The sequence below is a fragment of the Physeter macrocephalus genome, chromosome 2, assembly GCF_002837175.3.
Source record: "Physeter macrocephalus isolate SW-GA chromosome 2, ASM283717v5, whole genome shotgun sequence".
Taxonomy (NCBI): Eukaryota; Metazoa; Chordata; class Mammalia; order Artiodactyla; family Physeteridae; genus Physeter; species Physeter macrocephalus.
The window spans coordinates 111,226,640-111,245,910 of record NC_041215.1 but is presented as its reverse complement, the minus strand read 5'-3'; the positions used below and the strand labels follow the sequence as shown (position 1 = coordinate 111,245,910).

At 42.5% G+C, this 19,271-nt stretch overlaps 1 protein-coding gene across 12 annotated transcripts in view; it reads left to right on the top strand.

Annotated features, from left to right (window-relative positions):
• The window catches only part of PLEKHM3 (pleckstrin homology domain containing M3), a 199,452-nt gene that overhangs the window by 83,663 nt on the left and 96,518 nt on the right, over positions 1 to 19,271 (top strand). For all 12 annotated transcript variants that reach the window (XM_007110648.4, XM_028481372.2, XM_055089768.1 and 9 more), the window contains exon 5: positions 5,280 to 5,473. In XM_007110648.4, the coding sequence (XP_007110710.2) occupies positions 5,280 to 5,473 (194 nt within the window). The remainder of the gene's footprint in view (positions 1 to 5,279; positions 5,474 to 19,271) is intronic.

Here is a 19,271-nt window from a genome sequence, read left to right as displayed (position 1 = left end):
GGACCAGGGCTCGAACCCGTGTCCCCTGCATTGGCAGGCAGACTCTCAACCACTGCACCACCAGGGAAGCCCCTAGCCATTCCATATTACATCATGAATTTCACACACACACACACACACACACACACACACACACACACACACACACACACCAGTTTATCCAACTTGTCCTTGTTTTGATGGACATTAAGGTTTTTCTTGTCTTTCTATTATAGACGGTGATTCAGTGAATAATTTTATACATCATTTTGAATGTAAGGTTTTCATTCACGATTGAGACTATCTGTAGGTAACTTCCTAGATGTATGTATGTACACCTGTGAGTTTGATGGATGTTGCCAAATTGCTTTCTGTCGAGGTTGTATTCTATACTTTTACCATATCTCTTCTTGCAGGTGCCTTTCTTCCCTTAGTACCAGGATGTCAGCTGTCACCTCTCTTGTCACTGTGCTGCCTCTAGCTGTCCTTCCCCTTTTCTACTTTATTAATTCTAAATATGTTGTGAACTTAGAAACAAATAATCAAACTGTTAGAAGTGTGTGGTTCAGAGTCACGGCCAGAGCATTGTAAAGTACTCATGCATCTGTTCAGCTAGTGTTTATTGAACACTTACTGTGCTCACCGGGGACATAGCCTCTGTGTCGTGAATTTCTCGTGAGGGAGAAAGACAGTAAACAAATATACAAATAAGTGACTTCTAGATAAATGAAGTGTTATTAGACTTTAGTTTTTGTTTTAAAGACCCACACACCAATGTACTGCCTCCTTAAATTATGGGTTCATCTCCATTGGTAGCCCACTTGCTTTCTGTTTGGGGCGGAGGGAAGGACAGAACAGGAACAGGGATCTCCTCTTTTAAAGAGTGATGAACAGATAGTTTTTGGTAGAGTTATTAAAAAAAATAAAAGGAACTGTGAACGTAAACAATGCTAAAAAGCACGGAGCAGCGTACCTCGACATCTGAGTTTTGGCTTGAGTTCTGCCACGAGATGACCACAGATACGTCATTTAAGTTCTCTGGACTCAATTTTCTCTTCTATTAAGTATAGGTAATGGTAGAGAAAAATGTCCCTTCCTCCGGTTGGTGAGTGGGACCTAGGCTGACTTTCATCTCCTACTGCCGCCTCCATACAGCCTGCATGACATTAACCAGCCGCCCTGTCTGTAGTCAGATTGGTTGGGAAGTGGCTGGGTTAAGCAGGTTTTCTCTAGTACTCCATGTCCCAGGGCTTTAATACGCTAACACGCTGCACTTTGAAACACCAAGAGAAGAATGTGGCATGTGGCGTATTTCTTGTTGGCCCTCAGAACATCTTTTCTGTGTGACTAGTATTCCTTGCCACACGGGTTGAGAAAAAACTGAACTAGATTATCTGTACCCGTTCTTGTTATTCTGAGATTATGTTCTTATCGGTTTTATTCTGATACATTTTCCTCCTTTAACAAAAGCTGAAGTTCTCACCACCACCACATCCTCCTCCTCTACAAATTGCTGTCTATGGTCATCACATTGCCCCTGCCCCATTGCTTTATTACCCAGGGCTCTTTCTGTGGGGGAGCATACCAGGACACCGTTCCCGAACCTCTCAGAATTACATAAACCTGAACATTTGAGAATTTTGTTTTTCAGAGGTCGCTGTCACCAGCATAACAAAAGATGTATTATGTTGAAATCTATACCAACGATGCTTAATGTTAAAATCAAATGACAACATGCTTACTTATAAATACATATGTGTATCTAGGAGGTTTGTCATTACTAGTTTGTGGAAAATTATAACCTGATTGTGTCTTTTCTCCAACTCCTCCTGAGTGTGAGATGGGGAGGAGACCTGTTTCTACCGGGGCCTCTTCCTCCTCAGCTCTCCTGAATCATGTGGACGGCAGGGCTGTAGAGAGACAATCAATCAGTTCACAAACTGCAACAAAACCACAGTCAGAGACTGGAGTTCTTATAGCTTAAACTATTCTAAGTTAAAAGACCTATGGAAAGAAACTGTTTTATATTAATAATACTAATATCATTAATAGATATTAAATATTATTTAGTAAAATACTAACAGGCCAATAGGTTGGAAAAGTGAACTGTCAACCCTGTAAAAATTGCTTCTGATGTGAGTGGAGTACGATCATGAAAAAGAATGCCAACTTAAACCATTCACTTTTTTAAAGGAAAGAATAGTGGGCTTATCCATCTGCACTTATGAGCTGAGTTTTCACTTCAGAAACAGCACTCAGGCTTTTGATGGTTTTCATAATTTGGTAGGCAAGAAGTAGGACAGTAGCTCTTGGCTCTTAGGTAGAATGTTATTTGGTGTTCACATATAACTCATAAAATATTTCTATTAATAAGAAGGAAACTTGCTCTCACATAAACTTTGTCACTTAAGAATATCATTGGCTTCCTTCTTTAAGTAACTATATATTTTTTAAAAAGCTATTTAATTACAGTTGAGTTTGAAAGTAGAATGCTCCTATCAGTATGGAGGGTGGTTTTGAACTTAGGACACTGTATTCCCCACTGATTTCCTATTTTACAAAAATAGCGTTTCATGCCAAATTTTGAGTTCTCTCAAAAATTCCCTCACTGATGTAAGTGGTCGTTTCTCAAAAAATGAGCATGTGCCTTGCTGCCAAAAACGGCTCAACATGGCAGGAATTTATTTGTTCACATACTCAGGCAGCCAAGGTCACAATATGCTCTGTATTCTTAACACTGGCTAACAACTTTGTGAAGCAGTGCCTTAGACCTTATTGAAACTAGCTCTGTTTTGGTTTAGTAATTTCAGTGTATGAATGCTGATGTCAGTAGCTGCCATCCCATTTGTCTCACTGCTTTTACTGTCTCTGTAAAAGACTTTTTTTTTTTCCATTTGGGCTTAAGTACCACCTGAAGAGAGAAGCCTTTTAAGGCCTGGGAGACTGGCCAGTGCCCTTTGTCCTTCTGTTCACCTACTAAAAGGTAGCATTGTTAACCTAATTCAGCGGGGCCCTGGCTCAGTATAAACACTGCTCAATAGAGCCAGAAAGACTAATTGAATTGTACAATACATCATTCTTCAGCAACAGTTTCAAGTGGATTGTACTTCATTTTCCAGAACACCATTCATATTTTTCCCTCATTTAAGATTTTTTTAATATAGCAAATATTTAACCACGATAAACAAAATATTTGAACCCAATTCTGCCTTTCCCCGCTGAACTGTGAGCCACATGAGGACAGGGCCCTGCCTGTTTTGGTCTCCACTGAGTGCCAGGTGCCTGCTGTAGTGTCTGCCATGTATGTACCTGCATCGCTAGTCCTCAAAATGAGCCATTATTTAGCCCTGTCAACTGTTATTTCCAGTCTGGTTAAAGAGTCAAAGGTTTTGGCTAATTTGCGGTGCCTCTTTGTGAGCTGGATTTGCAGAGACTGTAAACGTCACTAACTCTAACTCTTTAACTTTGCAGGATCCCAAAGGATCATACAACAGAACAGGCACCTCAAAAATAATTGCTTATAAGGGGAAAAAATAACTTTTATTAGGGAGAAAACCTGATGCTTTTTTTTTGCATCTCTATAAGAACATAGACTTTTGTATGAGCTTTACAATTAAAAAAAAATACTGAATTTCATAAACATGTTTTTACCCAACATACAATAGGCATACATTTCGTTATCACACGTACATATTGATAGATTTTGTGGTTGTATCTGCTTGTTGTACTCTCCTCTGTCCCATCCTTACCCACCAAATGAATTTCTATTTATCTTTCTAGACCTTGAGCCTGTGTCACCTGCTTTGCCAGGCCTGCCCTGGCTCCTAGCTCCCTTCTGCCCAGCACGGTTGATGTCTCCCTCCTTTAAGCTCCCAGTGGACCTCATCCATATTCCTTTTGTGGCAGATGACAGGCTACGTGCTACATGTATTTTTTGTTTTAATTATTTGTCTGTTATACATCAACAGTGAATCTCATGAGGGTAGGGACTGTATCCTGTTTATCTTCATCAATATTCTTCTAGCCTAGAGTGTGGAACAGTGGATTTTCAGTTTTTTTAATAAGCAAAGTGGTTTGTTTTGTTTATGTTGAATTCCAGTCTTACTCCCAGTACTAGAGAGGTTTTGGTGGAAACTTTGTGGAGAGGTCCATGTCCTCAGTATCAGTGAATTGGTATGTAAAGATTCCCCCAAACTACCCACGGGTTATACATTATTTAAGCTCCTCCTTCTGTATCTCAGATGTGTTTCTTCTATTTATTTCTTTGGATGACAATAACATTTTAAAATCAACTTTCATACTCTTGATGATTACTACCAGAAGTGGATATAGAGTTGGATGGATCTATTGGCCAAAGTCAGCCTAAGCTCAGAGCTGTTCTAATAAGAGCAACTCTTTTCTGCCTTCAAAAGTGTGTGTTTGAGCCTATTTTCTATGCACACTGTTCTTCATATAATATCCCTTTTCCCCCTTTTTTGGGAGAGATCCTCGGATCTCTCCTTTGGGAAAGATTTTATTCCTTTTGAATTTTGTAGTATGTGCATGGTTTACCTATCTTTTTAAAGTGGCTACTTTATAAAAAGTGTTATAGACTATATATACATATATGTGCACATAGTTTTAGTTTTTAAAGTCAGCATTGTTGTTAAGAGTATTAATGGTGCTTTGTGACCACCTAGAGGGGTTGGAGAGGGAGGGTGGGAGGGAGACGCAAGAGGAAGGGGATATAGGGATATATGTATGCCTATAGCTGATTCCCTTTGTTATAAAAGCAGAAACCAGCACACCATTGTAAAGCAATTATACTCCAATAAAGATGTTTAAAAAAAAGTCAATGCATTCTTTTTTTTTTTTAACTTTTTATTTTGAAATAATTATGGATTCACAGGAAGTTGCATAGATAATATAATAGAGAGGTCCTGTGTATCTTTTACCTACTCTCCCCACTGGTTATATCTTAAATATCTATAGTACAATTAAAAAAAACAAACAGGAAATTGACATTGGTATACTGGGTCGGTATAGTTCCGTGTCATTTTATCACGTGTAGATTTGTGCAATCACATGATCAACATACAGAGTTAAGGAATTCCTTTCAATGCCCAGGTTACTTTTACCAATTGCGTTTCTGGAAGAGAGAAAGAAAAGCCACACTTCATACTTAGTTACACTATGGGCTTTTTCATTTGGCTGTGTTCAGAAGATGATGTTATTTTGATATTTAAGCTGTGGTTCCTGGTTGGAGGAGGTGTGGAAAGCCGGGTGGTTCACCAGCGCTGATGGAGCAGTTTCTTTTGTAGGTGTCTAAGCAGGCCAAAGAGTTTCTGGAGTACGTGTACGAAGAGCCGCTGATCGACATCCAGCAGGAGAACCCCATGCTGTACGGACACGCCGAGCCGCTGGCCACCGTGGTGCGCCTGCGGCAGCGGCTGAAATCGCTGCGAGCCTATTTGTTCAGCTGCCGGGCAGCGGTGGCCGAGGATCTGCGCCGCAGGTAAGAGTCATAAATGTCAGACGGCGCCGGTTTGTTTTTCTTTTCCCGCCCCGGGAGGGTGGTTAGAGGATCTCCAAGGGCCTTTACAACGCGGAGTGTCTCGAATTCTGTGGCTCTCCCTCTGGGCTCATCTTTGGCTCTTTCCTCCGGGGGCCTCTATCCGGTTGAGCCAAGCACAATGAAAATAATATCTCAGCGTAACTGAAGGCTTTTAACCCATGGATCGAGTTCCCACAATGGTGAAGACCTCTCTTTACCTGTAGGTTAACTTGAGATAATATTCATGGGAGTGTCTTCAATGATCACTTATGTAGTGTTTTATATTTCCCTCAAGTTCAGTTCGTATTATCATCAGGAAAAATTAAGCATGTTTGAAATATTTTATAACTTAAAAACATTTTTTCAATGGGAAATTAGTAGGTGGTTATTCAAATCTTGTTTTGCAGACAGAAGCGAACTTGGTAAATGATGCAGGCTGTAGAGCTGGAATTAAAATGCATTGAAAAACAGCAAGAAGCACAAAACATGAAAAGGCCCAGGATTCTGCCTTTTCATGTTACCATTGACATAGCCTGCTTATCCATAGCTTGGTTATCTCAGAGTTTATGGAACACGCAAGTCCATGCCAGGCTCAGATCCTCAACATAAAAGTGAAGTTAAAATGTGCCTGCTCTCATCAAATTCCTTCTTTTACAGTTAGGTTTTATTGGCATTTAAATTCTCACCCTTGGCATATATGAACTAGCTTATACTTGAAATAATTGTTGATGGTGTTCATAAGTTGCTAAACGTACCTTTTAATTTTTTTTTAATAGAAATTTAAAGGCATACATTAGTCATGATTTTTGGAGGCAAGCCTATGTGAGTAAGAACCTTTGGAAAGTGATATCGTTTGTTATTTGAAATCCAATTAAGATCCAAAGAAACTGACAAAACCCCAGGCATCTGAAGAGACATTTTGAAAAGAACTAAATGTAGATGGTATGGGATACATAATATCTAGACAAGCTCTCATAAAATAATAATGAAAAGGCAGCTGCCATAATAAAGCAAAATACTTCTCAGTGGTAGTCATTCTATTACCTAATTGTTTTTCAGAAAGCGCTAGAAAGTGGTCAGGATTTACTCTTGTAAAGTCTAGGCAAATCTTAATTTTAAAAGATCAGGGCTTTGCCTGAAAGGCAATAAAATTATGTGTCTCAAACTAATTCACCAACTAAACTGGATACAAGATTTTTAACATTGAAAGTATGTTTGTTCTATTACTTTCAGTACCTTTTGGCTTTGCTCAGAGCTGGTTTTTCCTGTGCCTATATTTTTAAATGATATTAAAATCTACACATGGGAATCATGTTAGATACCTTTATGATATAATGTTTTGCTCTGGTTAAATATGTCAGATCTGGGCACACATTTAGAAATTAAATAGCAGATCCTCTCTTCATATGGATGACTAAGAATACCTATGCTGTTCCAGCAGTTTGGTGGTTTACCACCATGTACTGCGCCTTATGGCCAGACCACCAGGAAAGGAATGGAAGTTCTAGAAAAAAAGCATTCCTAGGGCTGTGAGAATGAAAATAGTAGTCTTTTTTTCCTTTTCCTTCATTTCTCTTTCCTGGACTTGCTCATGACCGTTATATAGTGTAGTGCCTGGCACAAGGTTGGTATTCAGTAACTACTGAATGGATGGATGGAAGGAGGGATATGTGTGATAGATGGATGTCTGTTACAGTGTCACTTGAGACCACTGAGCAGTGGCTGGTAGCCCAGTTTTGAGGAAGGAGTCATCTTCAAATTCTTCTTTTTCTTACTTCCCTGTGTCACTTAGCACAGTGTTTGACCTATCTGAAACTTTCAGAAATTGTTGAATGAATGAACAAATCAACTAAAGAACAAACCAAACCAGCCAAAAAAACATTTCTGTTTCTGGGATAAGTCTCAAATCTTTCCTCTCCTATTCACTTCCAGTGCACTCCCCTGGTTCAGTCTCAGGACTATTACAGTATCCTTCTAACTTTCTGTCTCACTTGGGTTTCTTTCCTCTCCAGTTGAACCTTCGCATCAGACAAATTATTAAAGCACAAGGATGGAATTAAAGACCTGCCCCAATCTAATCCAGTATATTGTTCTACTCTCTCAAACACTGCACTTCAAACACAAATAATTATTTAACTCTTCCCTCAGTGCATTCTGTTGTGGGAATTAAATGGGTTTTTGCAACTGAAGGGCTTACAGTAGTGCTTGTACATAGTAAACAGTCTATAGATACCATTTTTTTTTTTTTGCAGTATGCGGGCCTCTCACTGTCGTGGCCTCTCCCGTTGCGGAGCACAGGCTCCAGACGCGCCGGCTCAGCGGCCATGGCTCACGGGCCCAGCCGCTCCACAGCACGCGGGATCTTCCCGGACCGGGGCACGAACCCGTGTCCCCTGCATCGGCAGGCGGGCTCCCAACCACTGCGCCACCAGGGAAGCCCCTATAGATACCATTATTATTACTACTGCTTTCTTATCCTAGACTGTTCTTGTCTCTAGCTTTTAAAATCTTTGTTAAAAGATTCCCCTTAAAAGCTACCCCTGAGGCTCTGTCTACTGGAATCAGGCTCCTTCTCCTGCTACCCACTATATCAGGAGAGGGGTGTGCAAGAGGAAGTGGGTTGGAGGGCCAGCCGGGCCCAGGGCCTGCGGTTCCTGGGTATGCGGTATGTACTTATCTGAGCATTTGTTGCGTAAAAATAGGTGGAGCAGGAGGCTCCCTAAGGCTCCCTAAGAGCAAAGAATGAGACAATGATTCCTTCAGAGCCCTAGAGGAGGTGATTGATTTTTTTTTTAATGTTATTTTAGTTTCTCTATATTTATATACTGTTAACATAATGTTTGGGGTTAGGTTACCATGCTCTCCAACCTGGCACAGAGAAAAGTATACCAGTAGCAAGCAGTACTCATAACTTTGGGGGGAGGTGGCGAGTTAGAGGGAGGCTAGAAATCTTTTTGATTTATTTTGAAATATGACTATTTAGTGAAATATGTCGAAGAGATTTTTCTGGGATGTCCATACTTCTTACAGCTGGGCCATGCTTACTAATTCCGCCTTCTTCAGTGTCTATAAAAATAACCATAGCTACAAAGAGGAACCGTTGCCCACCTCACATGCTAAAATTCCTGTCACCAGAAGCCATCTCTTGCCTATCAATCATCTTTCACTTTTATATGGAATCTGACTTTTTAAAAACAAAATTAGCCAACAGTACTTTTAGCGGTGATAAGCGTGTTCAAAAACAATACTTCAGGGCTTCCCTGGTGGCGCAGTGGTTGAGAGTCCGCCTGCCGATGCAGGAGACGCGGGTTCGTGCCCCGATCCGGGAGGATCCCACATGCCGCGGAGCAGCTGGGCCCGTGAGCCATGGCCTCTGGGCCTGCGCGTCCGGAGCCTGTGCTCCGCAACGGGAGAGGCCACGACAGTGAGAGGCCCGCGTACCGCCAAAAAAACAACAACAACAATACTTCAGGTTCCCTTTGTTTCACCTGCGGGCACCACATCTAGAGTGGGGTGGTTTAAACAGTGAGAAGCACCTGCTGGGCACAACCAACCATACGTATCCTCGATAGAAGTTAAAAGAGGGGAGAGTGGATGAGCAACAGGGGAACAAAAATAGAGCAAGAGAGGGCTTCCCTGGTGGCGCAGTGGTTGAGAGTCCGCCTGCCGATGCAGGGGACGCGGGTTCGTGCCCCAGTCCGGGAAGATCCCACATGCCGCGGAGGGGCTGGGCCCGTGAGCCATGGCCGCTGAGCCTGCACGTTCGGAGCCTGTGCTCCGCAACTGGAGAGGCCACAACAGTGAGAGGCCCGCGTACCGCAAAAAAAAAAAAAAAAAAATAGAGCAAGAGAATCCAGTTGTTATCTAGTCGTAAAAGGCATTCTCTCCCTGCCTGGTTTTCACCTCCATATAAAAGTTGTCATTAATCTCCAGCAAGTAGGCCCAACACGCTGAAGACCTGTCAGCGCCATATAAACAGAATAAAGCAAACTGTTAATATTGCTGTCATGAGGAAACTGGAAACAGACTGATTAATCGTACTGGCGCTCAACCGCCAGGGAGACAACTTCGGTCGTCGCCTTATTAGGGAAGTCACAGTTGGCTTTTAGGCCTATCATTACGATGACCGTCCGGTTTTTATCCTCACTGTTTTTGTTATTGTTGTTAAATGAATGCCTTGTTCTTGAACCCATACTGCAAATCTTGACTGGCAGGGGTGATTAGTTTAGAAAAAGTCAGTATCTTCCATGAAATCTAAAATGTTTATAGTGCTCATCATTCACCATTTCTGAGGACTCCCAGATGGCGAGCGACCCTGCTGGATTGATTCAAGGCCTATTTAACTTTTCAAGAGGAAAATTATTTACAGTGTCCACATGCAAAGGTGCATGAAGTACTCTGTGGAAGATTTTTGCACTGTCAGGACACATCCGGATCAGCAGCCATTAAGGATGTCTTCAGGAGGGACCCTAAGAGAAGCTGGGAACACAGTATTCGTGGGATACGTGTGTAAATCAGAAGTCACAAAAGGGCACCTCGGGGCCAGATTTGGCCCTCAGACATGTTTTGTTTGGCCTTTCAGGGATGGCCCCCACCAGGTTTTAAAGTTGCAAAATAGTAGCTAACGTTTAAATAATTAGGAGTTTTCATGCTCACACAAAATAAAACTCTCTGGCTTCTCTTAAGAAATCAGAAGCCCTGATTACACAAAAGCTTCCCTCATTCCTGGATGCAGCAATCAGCTTTACATACTGGACTCTGCACTTTCCCATAGTCTCTACCCCTCCTATCTTCTCCCCAAACCCACTGGCACTGAGTACATAATATGTTGCTGCCCTGCCTGTCTTATCCTCAGCCCATTTCATTTAGTTATGATGGTACTAGGCCCATGTGAGATAATTATGATTTAATCAATTAAAAAGTACTTTCCCATAAATATTGATATATTATTTGCTCTTTACAACAGCCCTTCAGATGGGTTAGACAGATGGTATTTACAAAGAAGGGAAAGAACTGTGACTCTGAGATGCTGCGTGACTTGCCTGAGGTGACGAAGCTGGTAAGGAGCAGAGTCCACACATGGAACCAGGTTTTCTGATGCTCAAACTGCTGCTGCTTTCCCCAGTGCATTTGCTGGTGGCCGTGACGTCCGGGAGTTTCTAGATTCTTCAGAGGAAGGAACTGCTCTTATATCTCCTGAAGCCTTGATTGAGGTCATCTAGGAGAGTGTGAAGGAAGGCGGGGAGGTGGCAGACCGTAATGTCCCTTGAGTGGGAAGGTGCAATTGCTGACACAGGTATTCCTGTGCTGTCTGCCAGTGCCAGCCTTGGAGAACAAGGCATGACAATTGGCTTAGCGCTAATGAGTGCATTTTTCTCTAGGTCTGTGTTTACCAAACCTTTCCATTCCATAGACCTGTAAATTTAGAGGTATCTGTAGGGTTGTCTTATCCATGTCTTTTGCTAAAGCAAATATCCACCTATTTTTCATGATCATTTCATAAAAGAACGTAGTAATGCTAAAAAAAAAAAAAAAAACAGGCAGACAGCAATGAAACAACTTTTTAAAGTCAAATAGATTTAAAATTCATTCTACTATGCTTTTTCTTTTCTCATTTTGCCTTGGATTGCTAAAAACATCACCAGACCAACACCAGCTGTTTGGACTAGCTTTTCAGAAATCCCGATTTAAGTCATATGTTCTGTTCTGAGTGCTGAAGTGAAATCATCTAGTCCAAAGAAAGACATCATAGAAATTAATTAGTGGATGCCTGAGTGTTTCCCATTCTCTATCATTAACAAATGATTTTGGGATTGGGTGCCTGGTGAATCCAAAGTTCCTATTGTGATATGTATTTAAAACTAGTTTCTCTCCAACACTAGTTGAGGCCAGTAAGCAGTATTAGCCTATCCTTCCAGTTACTTAGAGCACAATTGCGATGGTTCTGGGGGAACAGGTAGTCCTACTTGTTTGTTAAGTTTAGGTCTTGGCTTAGACCATTCTGAACAATTTAACAGCTTGACTTGGGGATCTCTAGACAATACCAAACATGATTCTTCTACCTTCCAAGTCACCTTTTCCTGTCTTTGGTCTCACATTTTATTTGAAATTATAATTATATCCAGAATTAGTTCTCACTGAAATATCAGCTTTACTGAACAGTGAGAAATTTCTATCATAAAAACAGCCTTTTTTTTGTTTTGTTTTGTTTTTTGTGGTACGCGGGCCTCTCACTGTTGTGGCCTCTCCCATTGCGGAGCACAGGCTCCGGACGCGCAGGCTCAGCGGCCATGGCTCACGGGCCCAGCCGCTCCGCGGCATGCGGGATCTTCCCGGACCGGGGCACGAACCCGTGTCCCCTGCATCGGCAGGCGGACTCTCAACCACCGCGCCACCAGGGAAGCCCAAAACAGCCATTTTTATTACCATTATTTATCCTGGTGAGTGCCAGAAAAAAATGAGTGAGTGTGAGTGTGTGTGTGTGTATATCCTGTCAGACTCTCCTTGCCTCCTCTTCCTTCAAGCAAAATTTATCAGCTTGCTTAGCACTTAGGAACAGTCCCCAGAAATGTCACCTGATTCACCAAAATTCCCTGCCCACTCCTTCGCTTGTTACCCGCAGGGAAAACTGTCTGTCTGGCTAGTGAATTCACTGGACAGGAGGCTAAGTCCAAAGGGTGAAACCTCCTTTGGATGTCCACTAGCGTCTCAAACTTAATGTCCAAAACTGAGCTAGTAGCCCTTCCTCCACTCCTGTAGCAAACTGCTCCTGCTGCAGGCCCCCAGCCGCCTACCGGCACCTCTGCCCATACAGCTCTCATGCCAAACACCTTTCTCCCACATTCCACACCCAACCTGTCAGCAAGTCCTATCAGCTTCACCTTCAAAATATATCCACTCAAATCAAAATCACCACAGAGGGCTTCCCTGGTGGCGCAGTGGTTGCGAGTCCGCCTGCCGATGCAGGGGACACGGGTTCAGGCCCCGGTCCGGGAGGATCCCACATGCCGCGGAGCGGCTGGGCCCATGAGCCATGGCCGCTGAGCCTGCGCGTCCGGAGCCTGTGCTCCGCAATGGGAGAGGCTACAACAGTGAGAGGCCCGCGTACCACACACAAAAAAAGAAAAAAAACAGAAAAAAATCACCACAGAATCATCACTTCCACTGCTACCACCTGGGGCCAAGCCACTGTCATTGTTCCCCTGGATGTTTGCGGTAACTGATCTCCCCCTTCCGTCTGTTCTTCCGGCTACAGCTATAGTTAATGTGTACATTAGATGATATCACCTCTGATTCAAACTATCTAATAGCATCACCTCTCAATTCAAGTAAAAGCCAAGGACGTATAAGCCTGGTTCCCCATCACCTCTCTGCCCTCATCTCCCAGTACGTTCCCCCTCCTTTACTCTCTTCCAGTCATCTCAGCCTTGTTTTGCTCCTCGAGCACGCCAGGCAGGCTCCCATGTGAGTTTCTATGCTCATTTTCCTCTTCCCCAGATAGTTGTGTAGCTGGCTTCCTTACCTCCTTTAGATCTCTATGCAGCTGTCACGTTACTGAAGCATCCTTGACCACTTTATTTAAAATTTTTGCACACGCTGCCCGCCCCGCCGCCCCACACTTTCTCTCTTCGTTCTCTGCTTATTACCACATAACGTTTGATTTTTGTCTGTCTCCCTCTCTGGTGCCATCATGTATGGCTGTGGCGGTCGTGCTTTGCTCAGCCTGTGCAGCCGTGTGCAGAGGCCCTGCTCTCTCCACTAGAATGTAAGTGATAGAAGGTCATGGCTTTTTATCTGTGTTGCTCACTGCTCTATCCCCAGGGCCTAGAACCATACCTGACATATAGTGAGGGCAAATAAATATTTGGTGAACAAATTCATTCAATAAATAAAGTACTGTTACCAACATTCTGCCCACTTAATTGGGTCAAACAGTTTTTTCATATTACAAAAAATACTGTTCATCATAGAAAACAAAAATAAGAAAGTCATCCATTATCTTACTACTTTGGTGCATATCCTTTCATACTGCTTCCTGTGCAGATTATTTTTTCCCTAAAAAATGGTTTTATCCTGTACATACTACTTTTAACCCAATCATTTCACTTAGTATATAGTGAACATCTCTTTATGCTGGTAAATATTTGTCTAAAGCATCATGAATCACTGAGTGAAAATGGTGTTTTGATGCATGAGCATACTGATATACCCTTGATCTGGGAAGAAGTAAATGAGGATATTATTCAATGTACCCAACAAAAGATTGCATGAGCTGGGAGAGCTCATAGCAACACCTCCTCTTCTCCCTACCTCCCAATAAGTCAGACATATTAGGTAGAGGGGTTATCTGTTACAGAGAAAAGATTTCATGCTCTTGTGACTCGAATACACTTTATGTAGGAGGCTAGCTTATTGAGAGCCTATCTCCTTGGGCAGCCTCGTTCTTAAAACACAATCTACACAGACTTGATTTGCTGTGTCTCTGAACTGCAAATGAGGAATGTCTTATAACCAAAATCTAAGATCCAAATGTGCCATTGATTATTAGCCAAAGTCTGGTTAATATTGGCTTTTAGAAGAATAAGCCCATTTTAGCCACAATATTATCACTAAATTAGTCTCATTAAAGACCAGTGGTTATTAGCACTTCAAGCAAATAGATAGCACTTCTTTAAGCTCAGTAAATGTATGCAGCTCTTTATGTTCTCTGTAAGACTTAATATTAGCCAGACTCTGTAGCTGGTTTTCAAGTTAGCTAATTAAAAGTGTCATTGGGGCTTTACTCTCAACAGATTAGCTGCATGAATCTAGCAGGACTCAAACTACTAAAACACAGGATGTTATTTTGATAGTTTTTGAAAGCAGCCGTTCTCAGTCTCCTTCAAGAATTCCTTTTCCCTCGGATGACCTCTAGAACTAAGGTTTTCAAGTCATCTAACCTCCTGATCTCCTGATGGCCCCTCCCCTTTCCTTCATTTTCTCCAGAGATCTCATTCAGCAAATTTTATAAATATATATGCTGATATCAACACTCTAAAAAGGAGTTATAGACTATCCGCAAAAGTGTCATTCAAAGCTAAACAGATTGATAAACTTTGAAAAAGGAGCTCTGGCAAGTTATATATTAATTTTACTGTAATATACATGTAGCTTTTTATTTACCAAGAAATCGTTCAGAAAGTTAAAAGCGTTTTATCTTATTCTAAGATTAAATGAAATCTATAAATTATCTAAAATCATTTTCTAAGAGACAACAAAAAAATAAAACTCATGGCAGGAAAAGTGTTATATTCTTGGAACCATTGAATACTGTAAGAATTTGAGCTAGGATCTATAATGTGATATAATCTGTCACTTTTATAATCAGACCCCAGAATAATCACAACCCAAATTACTTCCCAAGTATTTCTACTCTGGGCTTTAGATTGTTGCTAAGAAACTTAAGCACAATTTCTGAAAGAGCCGGTAAGAGACCCTTATTTCCCATACCTATCTTCCAAGATATAATATCTGATGCAATCTTGCCACTTTTTCAGCCAATGAGAGTAGCAAAATGAGGTGTCTACTGAAATGATTGAAGCTTGTTTCTTCCACATGGGTTGCTATCGCAATATCTGCCTTTGATTTAAAATTGTTTTTCCATTAGCTGGGAGCATGGTTGGACATACGAGTCCTGTCCACATCCAGTCTAATGTAACCACTTCAGGAAGTGTTTGCAGCTCATATCAAGAACACCAAATTGCACCTCCCTAGGGATGCTTCACGGTGCTTTTTGCTGATTTCAGTGTGGGTTCATGTGCCCTCCAAAGGAAAGATACCGCAGTCCTCTCAATTCTGTACAGATTACCTAACCTGGAGCACATATTCTTGGAGAACACAGTAATATTTCATAAATAAATGGTTTTCCTTTCTAAATTATTCCTTATGCACTTCTACCTGTATTCTTCCTTTAGACCCTTGTGATTTAGAATCAAAATTGGAGGTTTTCCTTTGGTGTTATCTTTTTTATTGTGTGTGTGTGTGTGAGAGAGAGGGAGAGAGCGACAGAGACACACAACACACAGGAAGGGAGGGAGATGAGTCTTTCCTTTAAAGCCTGTCTATTACATGTGCTGAGATATTTTCATTCAGACTTTTTTCATTTTAATCATTGGGTTTTTTAATGCCAGTTATGCAGCTCAAATAACTGAGCTTCAGGGAAATGGCGATATTACTAAATCTGTCAAAATCCTGCAGAGGGTGTGCCTGACTTAGTCCCTTTTCTCTCATGAGCATCAGGGCTTGGTGGGAACTGAGTTGAAGTCCCCAGAAATTAGTCAAGTTAAATGAGTCTTGATGTATTTGACTCAGTGTCCTGGTCCAAAATAGAAGAGGACCCCCTACCTGTTTTATATAGACTACTGCCTTTGATTTCATAGGCCATTATTTCTGCATTTTTAACCCCAAGTACCAGCTGTGTAATATAAGGGATATGAATCATATATGACCTTTTTCCCTTTTGATTTTCATCTTTTCTTACTTTTCTCATTGGAACAATCTATAAATGAAGCCTCAGTTACCTTCTCAGTATGTCAGGAAATCCTAAGGGTGATAAAATAGAAAATGTTGGCACTAGAAACAGTTGTGCTAGTTGGTTTCCATGATCCTTTAGCAGGTTTCTTCATTGTTCTTTGGTATCAGAGAACTTGACAGTGCCACCTGCCAGCGATGCAGTTTCCCTTGATGGGTGAGTGAAGTGTGGAGTTAGCTCTCCTTATCACGTTTGTCCTCTGGCTTTGGCGTCAGGGCCAACCAGAAGAAGTTGCCCTGGCATGAGCAGGGCTGTCCTTGTGGTTGGCCTGTTGGCGAGATGCTGTCAGACCTGATGATGAATAGGCCTGCAGCACAGTGAGGTCACTTACTGCACAGAGAACCCTAAACACAGCCGCCTCACCGGAAACAAAAGGCAGCACCATCCTGCAGCAAAGAGGCCGTTTACCAAAGGATTGCCAAGTCAGACAACTGTAGCTGTAATCTGTAGCTTTCCGTTCCTAACATGTTGAAGTTTAGAGGGAACGTTGGAGAAATTAGTAGTTACCTTTTACATGACATTTTAGTAGAAACTTGAAGCATTTCAATTAAGAAAAAGCAGAGTGTGTGTATAGGTACATGCACCCTCACACACACAAATGTCTATTTGGAAGAGCTCCTAGCTGGGTCCACATCCCATTTCCTCTAGGCCTTTACTAGCTCAGGCTCTGTCATTTTCCTTACTTTTCTATCTGCAACTCTGGCTTCTGTACTAGCTTCTTCATTTTAGCATACAGATATGCCCAAGTGGCTCCCATCTCTAAGAAAAGAATCCTTTCTTAGTCCTGCATCCCTTCTGTAGCTATGGCCTAGTTTCTCTCCTTTAAAGTTAGTTTCTTAAAAGAATATTCCACGGTCCTTCACCCCTCTGCAGTCTGGCGTCCCTCTTCCTCCTGGATACTGTTCTAAGGTCACTAATGAATTCCCCTTTGCCAAAACCAGCAGGCACCTTTCAGGCCTCGTGAGAGTCTTCCCCGGATTATGTGACCTCTCTTCTGCCTCTGATGCCGTTGACCCTCTTTGTCCTTGAAATTCTCTCCTTCCTTGGCTTTCTGGATGCTGGCCCTTCTGCTTTTTCTCCTATCAAACTGCTTCTTCCCAGCTCTCTTCCTGTGGCCGTTCCTTTAATAGTATTGTTTTGCCAGTGTCCAGTCTTTTCTGTTGCACTGATGTGTACTATCTCGGGCTCTTCCTCATTTTCATGTCTTCACCTGTAGGCACACAGCTCTCCTCCCTGGACTCACAGATGACTCCACTTGGACATTCCACACCTCTGCCCCGACAGCTGAGCTACCCTTTCTCCCCAAAGGTGACTCCTCTTCATTATTCCCTGGTTCCAGTAGATGGAACTTTCATTTACGTACTGGCCCAGCTGGAAAACCATGAGCAGTGCCAGGCTCCTTCCCGGCCTCCATTTCCTGTTAGTCTTCAGGACCTGTGGATTGTTGGAGAAATCTGTCTGTGGTAGGCCATTTCTCTCCAACCCCAGGGCAACCGTGTAAATTCTGTTCAGGCCCCCATCATTTCTCACCTAGTTTATCTCCAGAATTATCCATCTCTTCAGTCTCTTCCCCCTTCTGCTGTCAATGATCTTTTAAAGGAACAAATCTAATGCTGTCCCTTCTCTTGCTTGAGGCACTCATCTCTTTGGGGGTAGGCTCTTCTCTAGGCATCTAAGCCCTCGCATGTCTGGCTACACCCTAACTTTCTGAGCTCACGCCCTGCAGTCCCCCCATCCCCCAGCATGGACACATATACACATATATACGCATACAGAGCCTGTTCCCTGAAAGATTTATGTTCGTCCTGGACTCTCTGCTCTTACCCATGCCGCACGCTCTACCTGCAATATCCATTCTTCCACTCCTTCAGATGGATTCTGACCTGTCGGTTCTCTGAGGCCTTTCTTGAACAGGCGTCCTGCAGGCTCCCCTCAGCCCTGCACTCCACGCTGGAGCTGGAGCTGGAGCTGTCTGTTTACTTGTCTGTTTATCTCACTTGTCTGTATGTATTGGAAAAAAAAACTGTGTCTTCTCCAAATTTTCTGCCACATACATACCCAGCATCCGCTCATTGCAGTGAAAGTGTGTGCTGATTTTAGCTTCTGATTTTAGGTTCTTAGCCGTAGTGACCAGTCACAGAGGTCATAAGACGGGACTTCATCTGCATTAAATTCCTGGGCCATATGGTGATCACAAGTTGTGTTTTCTGACCAAAAAATGCAAATAATCGTTCATCCTTTATTGAATACATTAATAGTAAAATTATAAAATTAGTGCTGCCATGGCTCTCAAGGGGGTGCCAGACCTTGCCTCCCAGACGTGAGCGGCTCCCCTAACAGTGCCTGAAGTGGCTGCAGGTTCATCTCTGGTCCCCTGCGGAGCCCTATCCTCTCCTAGGCAGATCTGCTGGAGGCAGCTTAATGCTACCCAAGCACACCGCAGGCCTCCGGGTTCTCCACCATCCCTTCCACAACTGACCCCTGGGAGGCCCTGCTTGTTCCATCCATTTCCTTAAGAGCTCCTGTCAGGCGGGCCAGGTACCAGGCCAGCTCCTTGTACACCAGAGCCACAGTGGGGGAAGCCCTGGGCATCACCCAGGTGGGATGTTGCCTGTGCTTTTCAGGGCTTGGCTTTTATGTCATTATTTGCCCTGCACTTCCCCTGTGGACGTCAGCCTAAAGAAAATATTCAGAGAAAGACAAACACTGTATGATATCACTTATATGTGGAATCTAAAAAATACAACAAACTAGTGAGTATAACAAAAAAGAAGCAGACTCACAGATGCAGAGAACAAACTAGTAGTTACCAGCGGTGGAGGGCGGACACAATATAAGGTGGGTGTAGGTGTAGGAGGTATAAGCTAGTAGGTGTAAGATAGGCTACAAGGATGTGTTGTACAACACGGGGAATATAACCAGTATTTTGTAATAACTGTAAATGGACTGAAACCTTTAAAAAAATTTTTGTAATTTAAAAAAGAAAATTAAAGAAAAGATATTCCGAGAATGTCTTGCCAATTCAGTCTGCCCTGACGGCACCAGTAATGAAAAAGAGGAACAAACTGACGGGGTCATCTGGCCCCGCCTTTGAAATCCTTTCCTCCTCTAAGCAGAAGGGCAAGTCCCTACCTCTAAATAACTGTAACAGATCTTTTTCTTCTTTTATTTACATTAAAAAGCATCCCT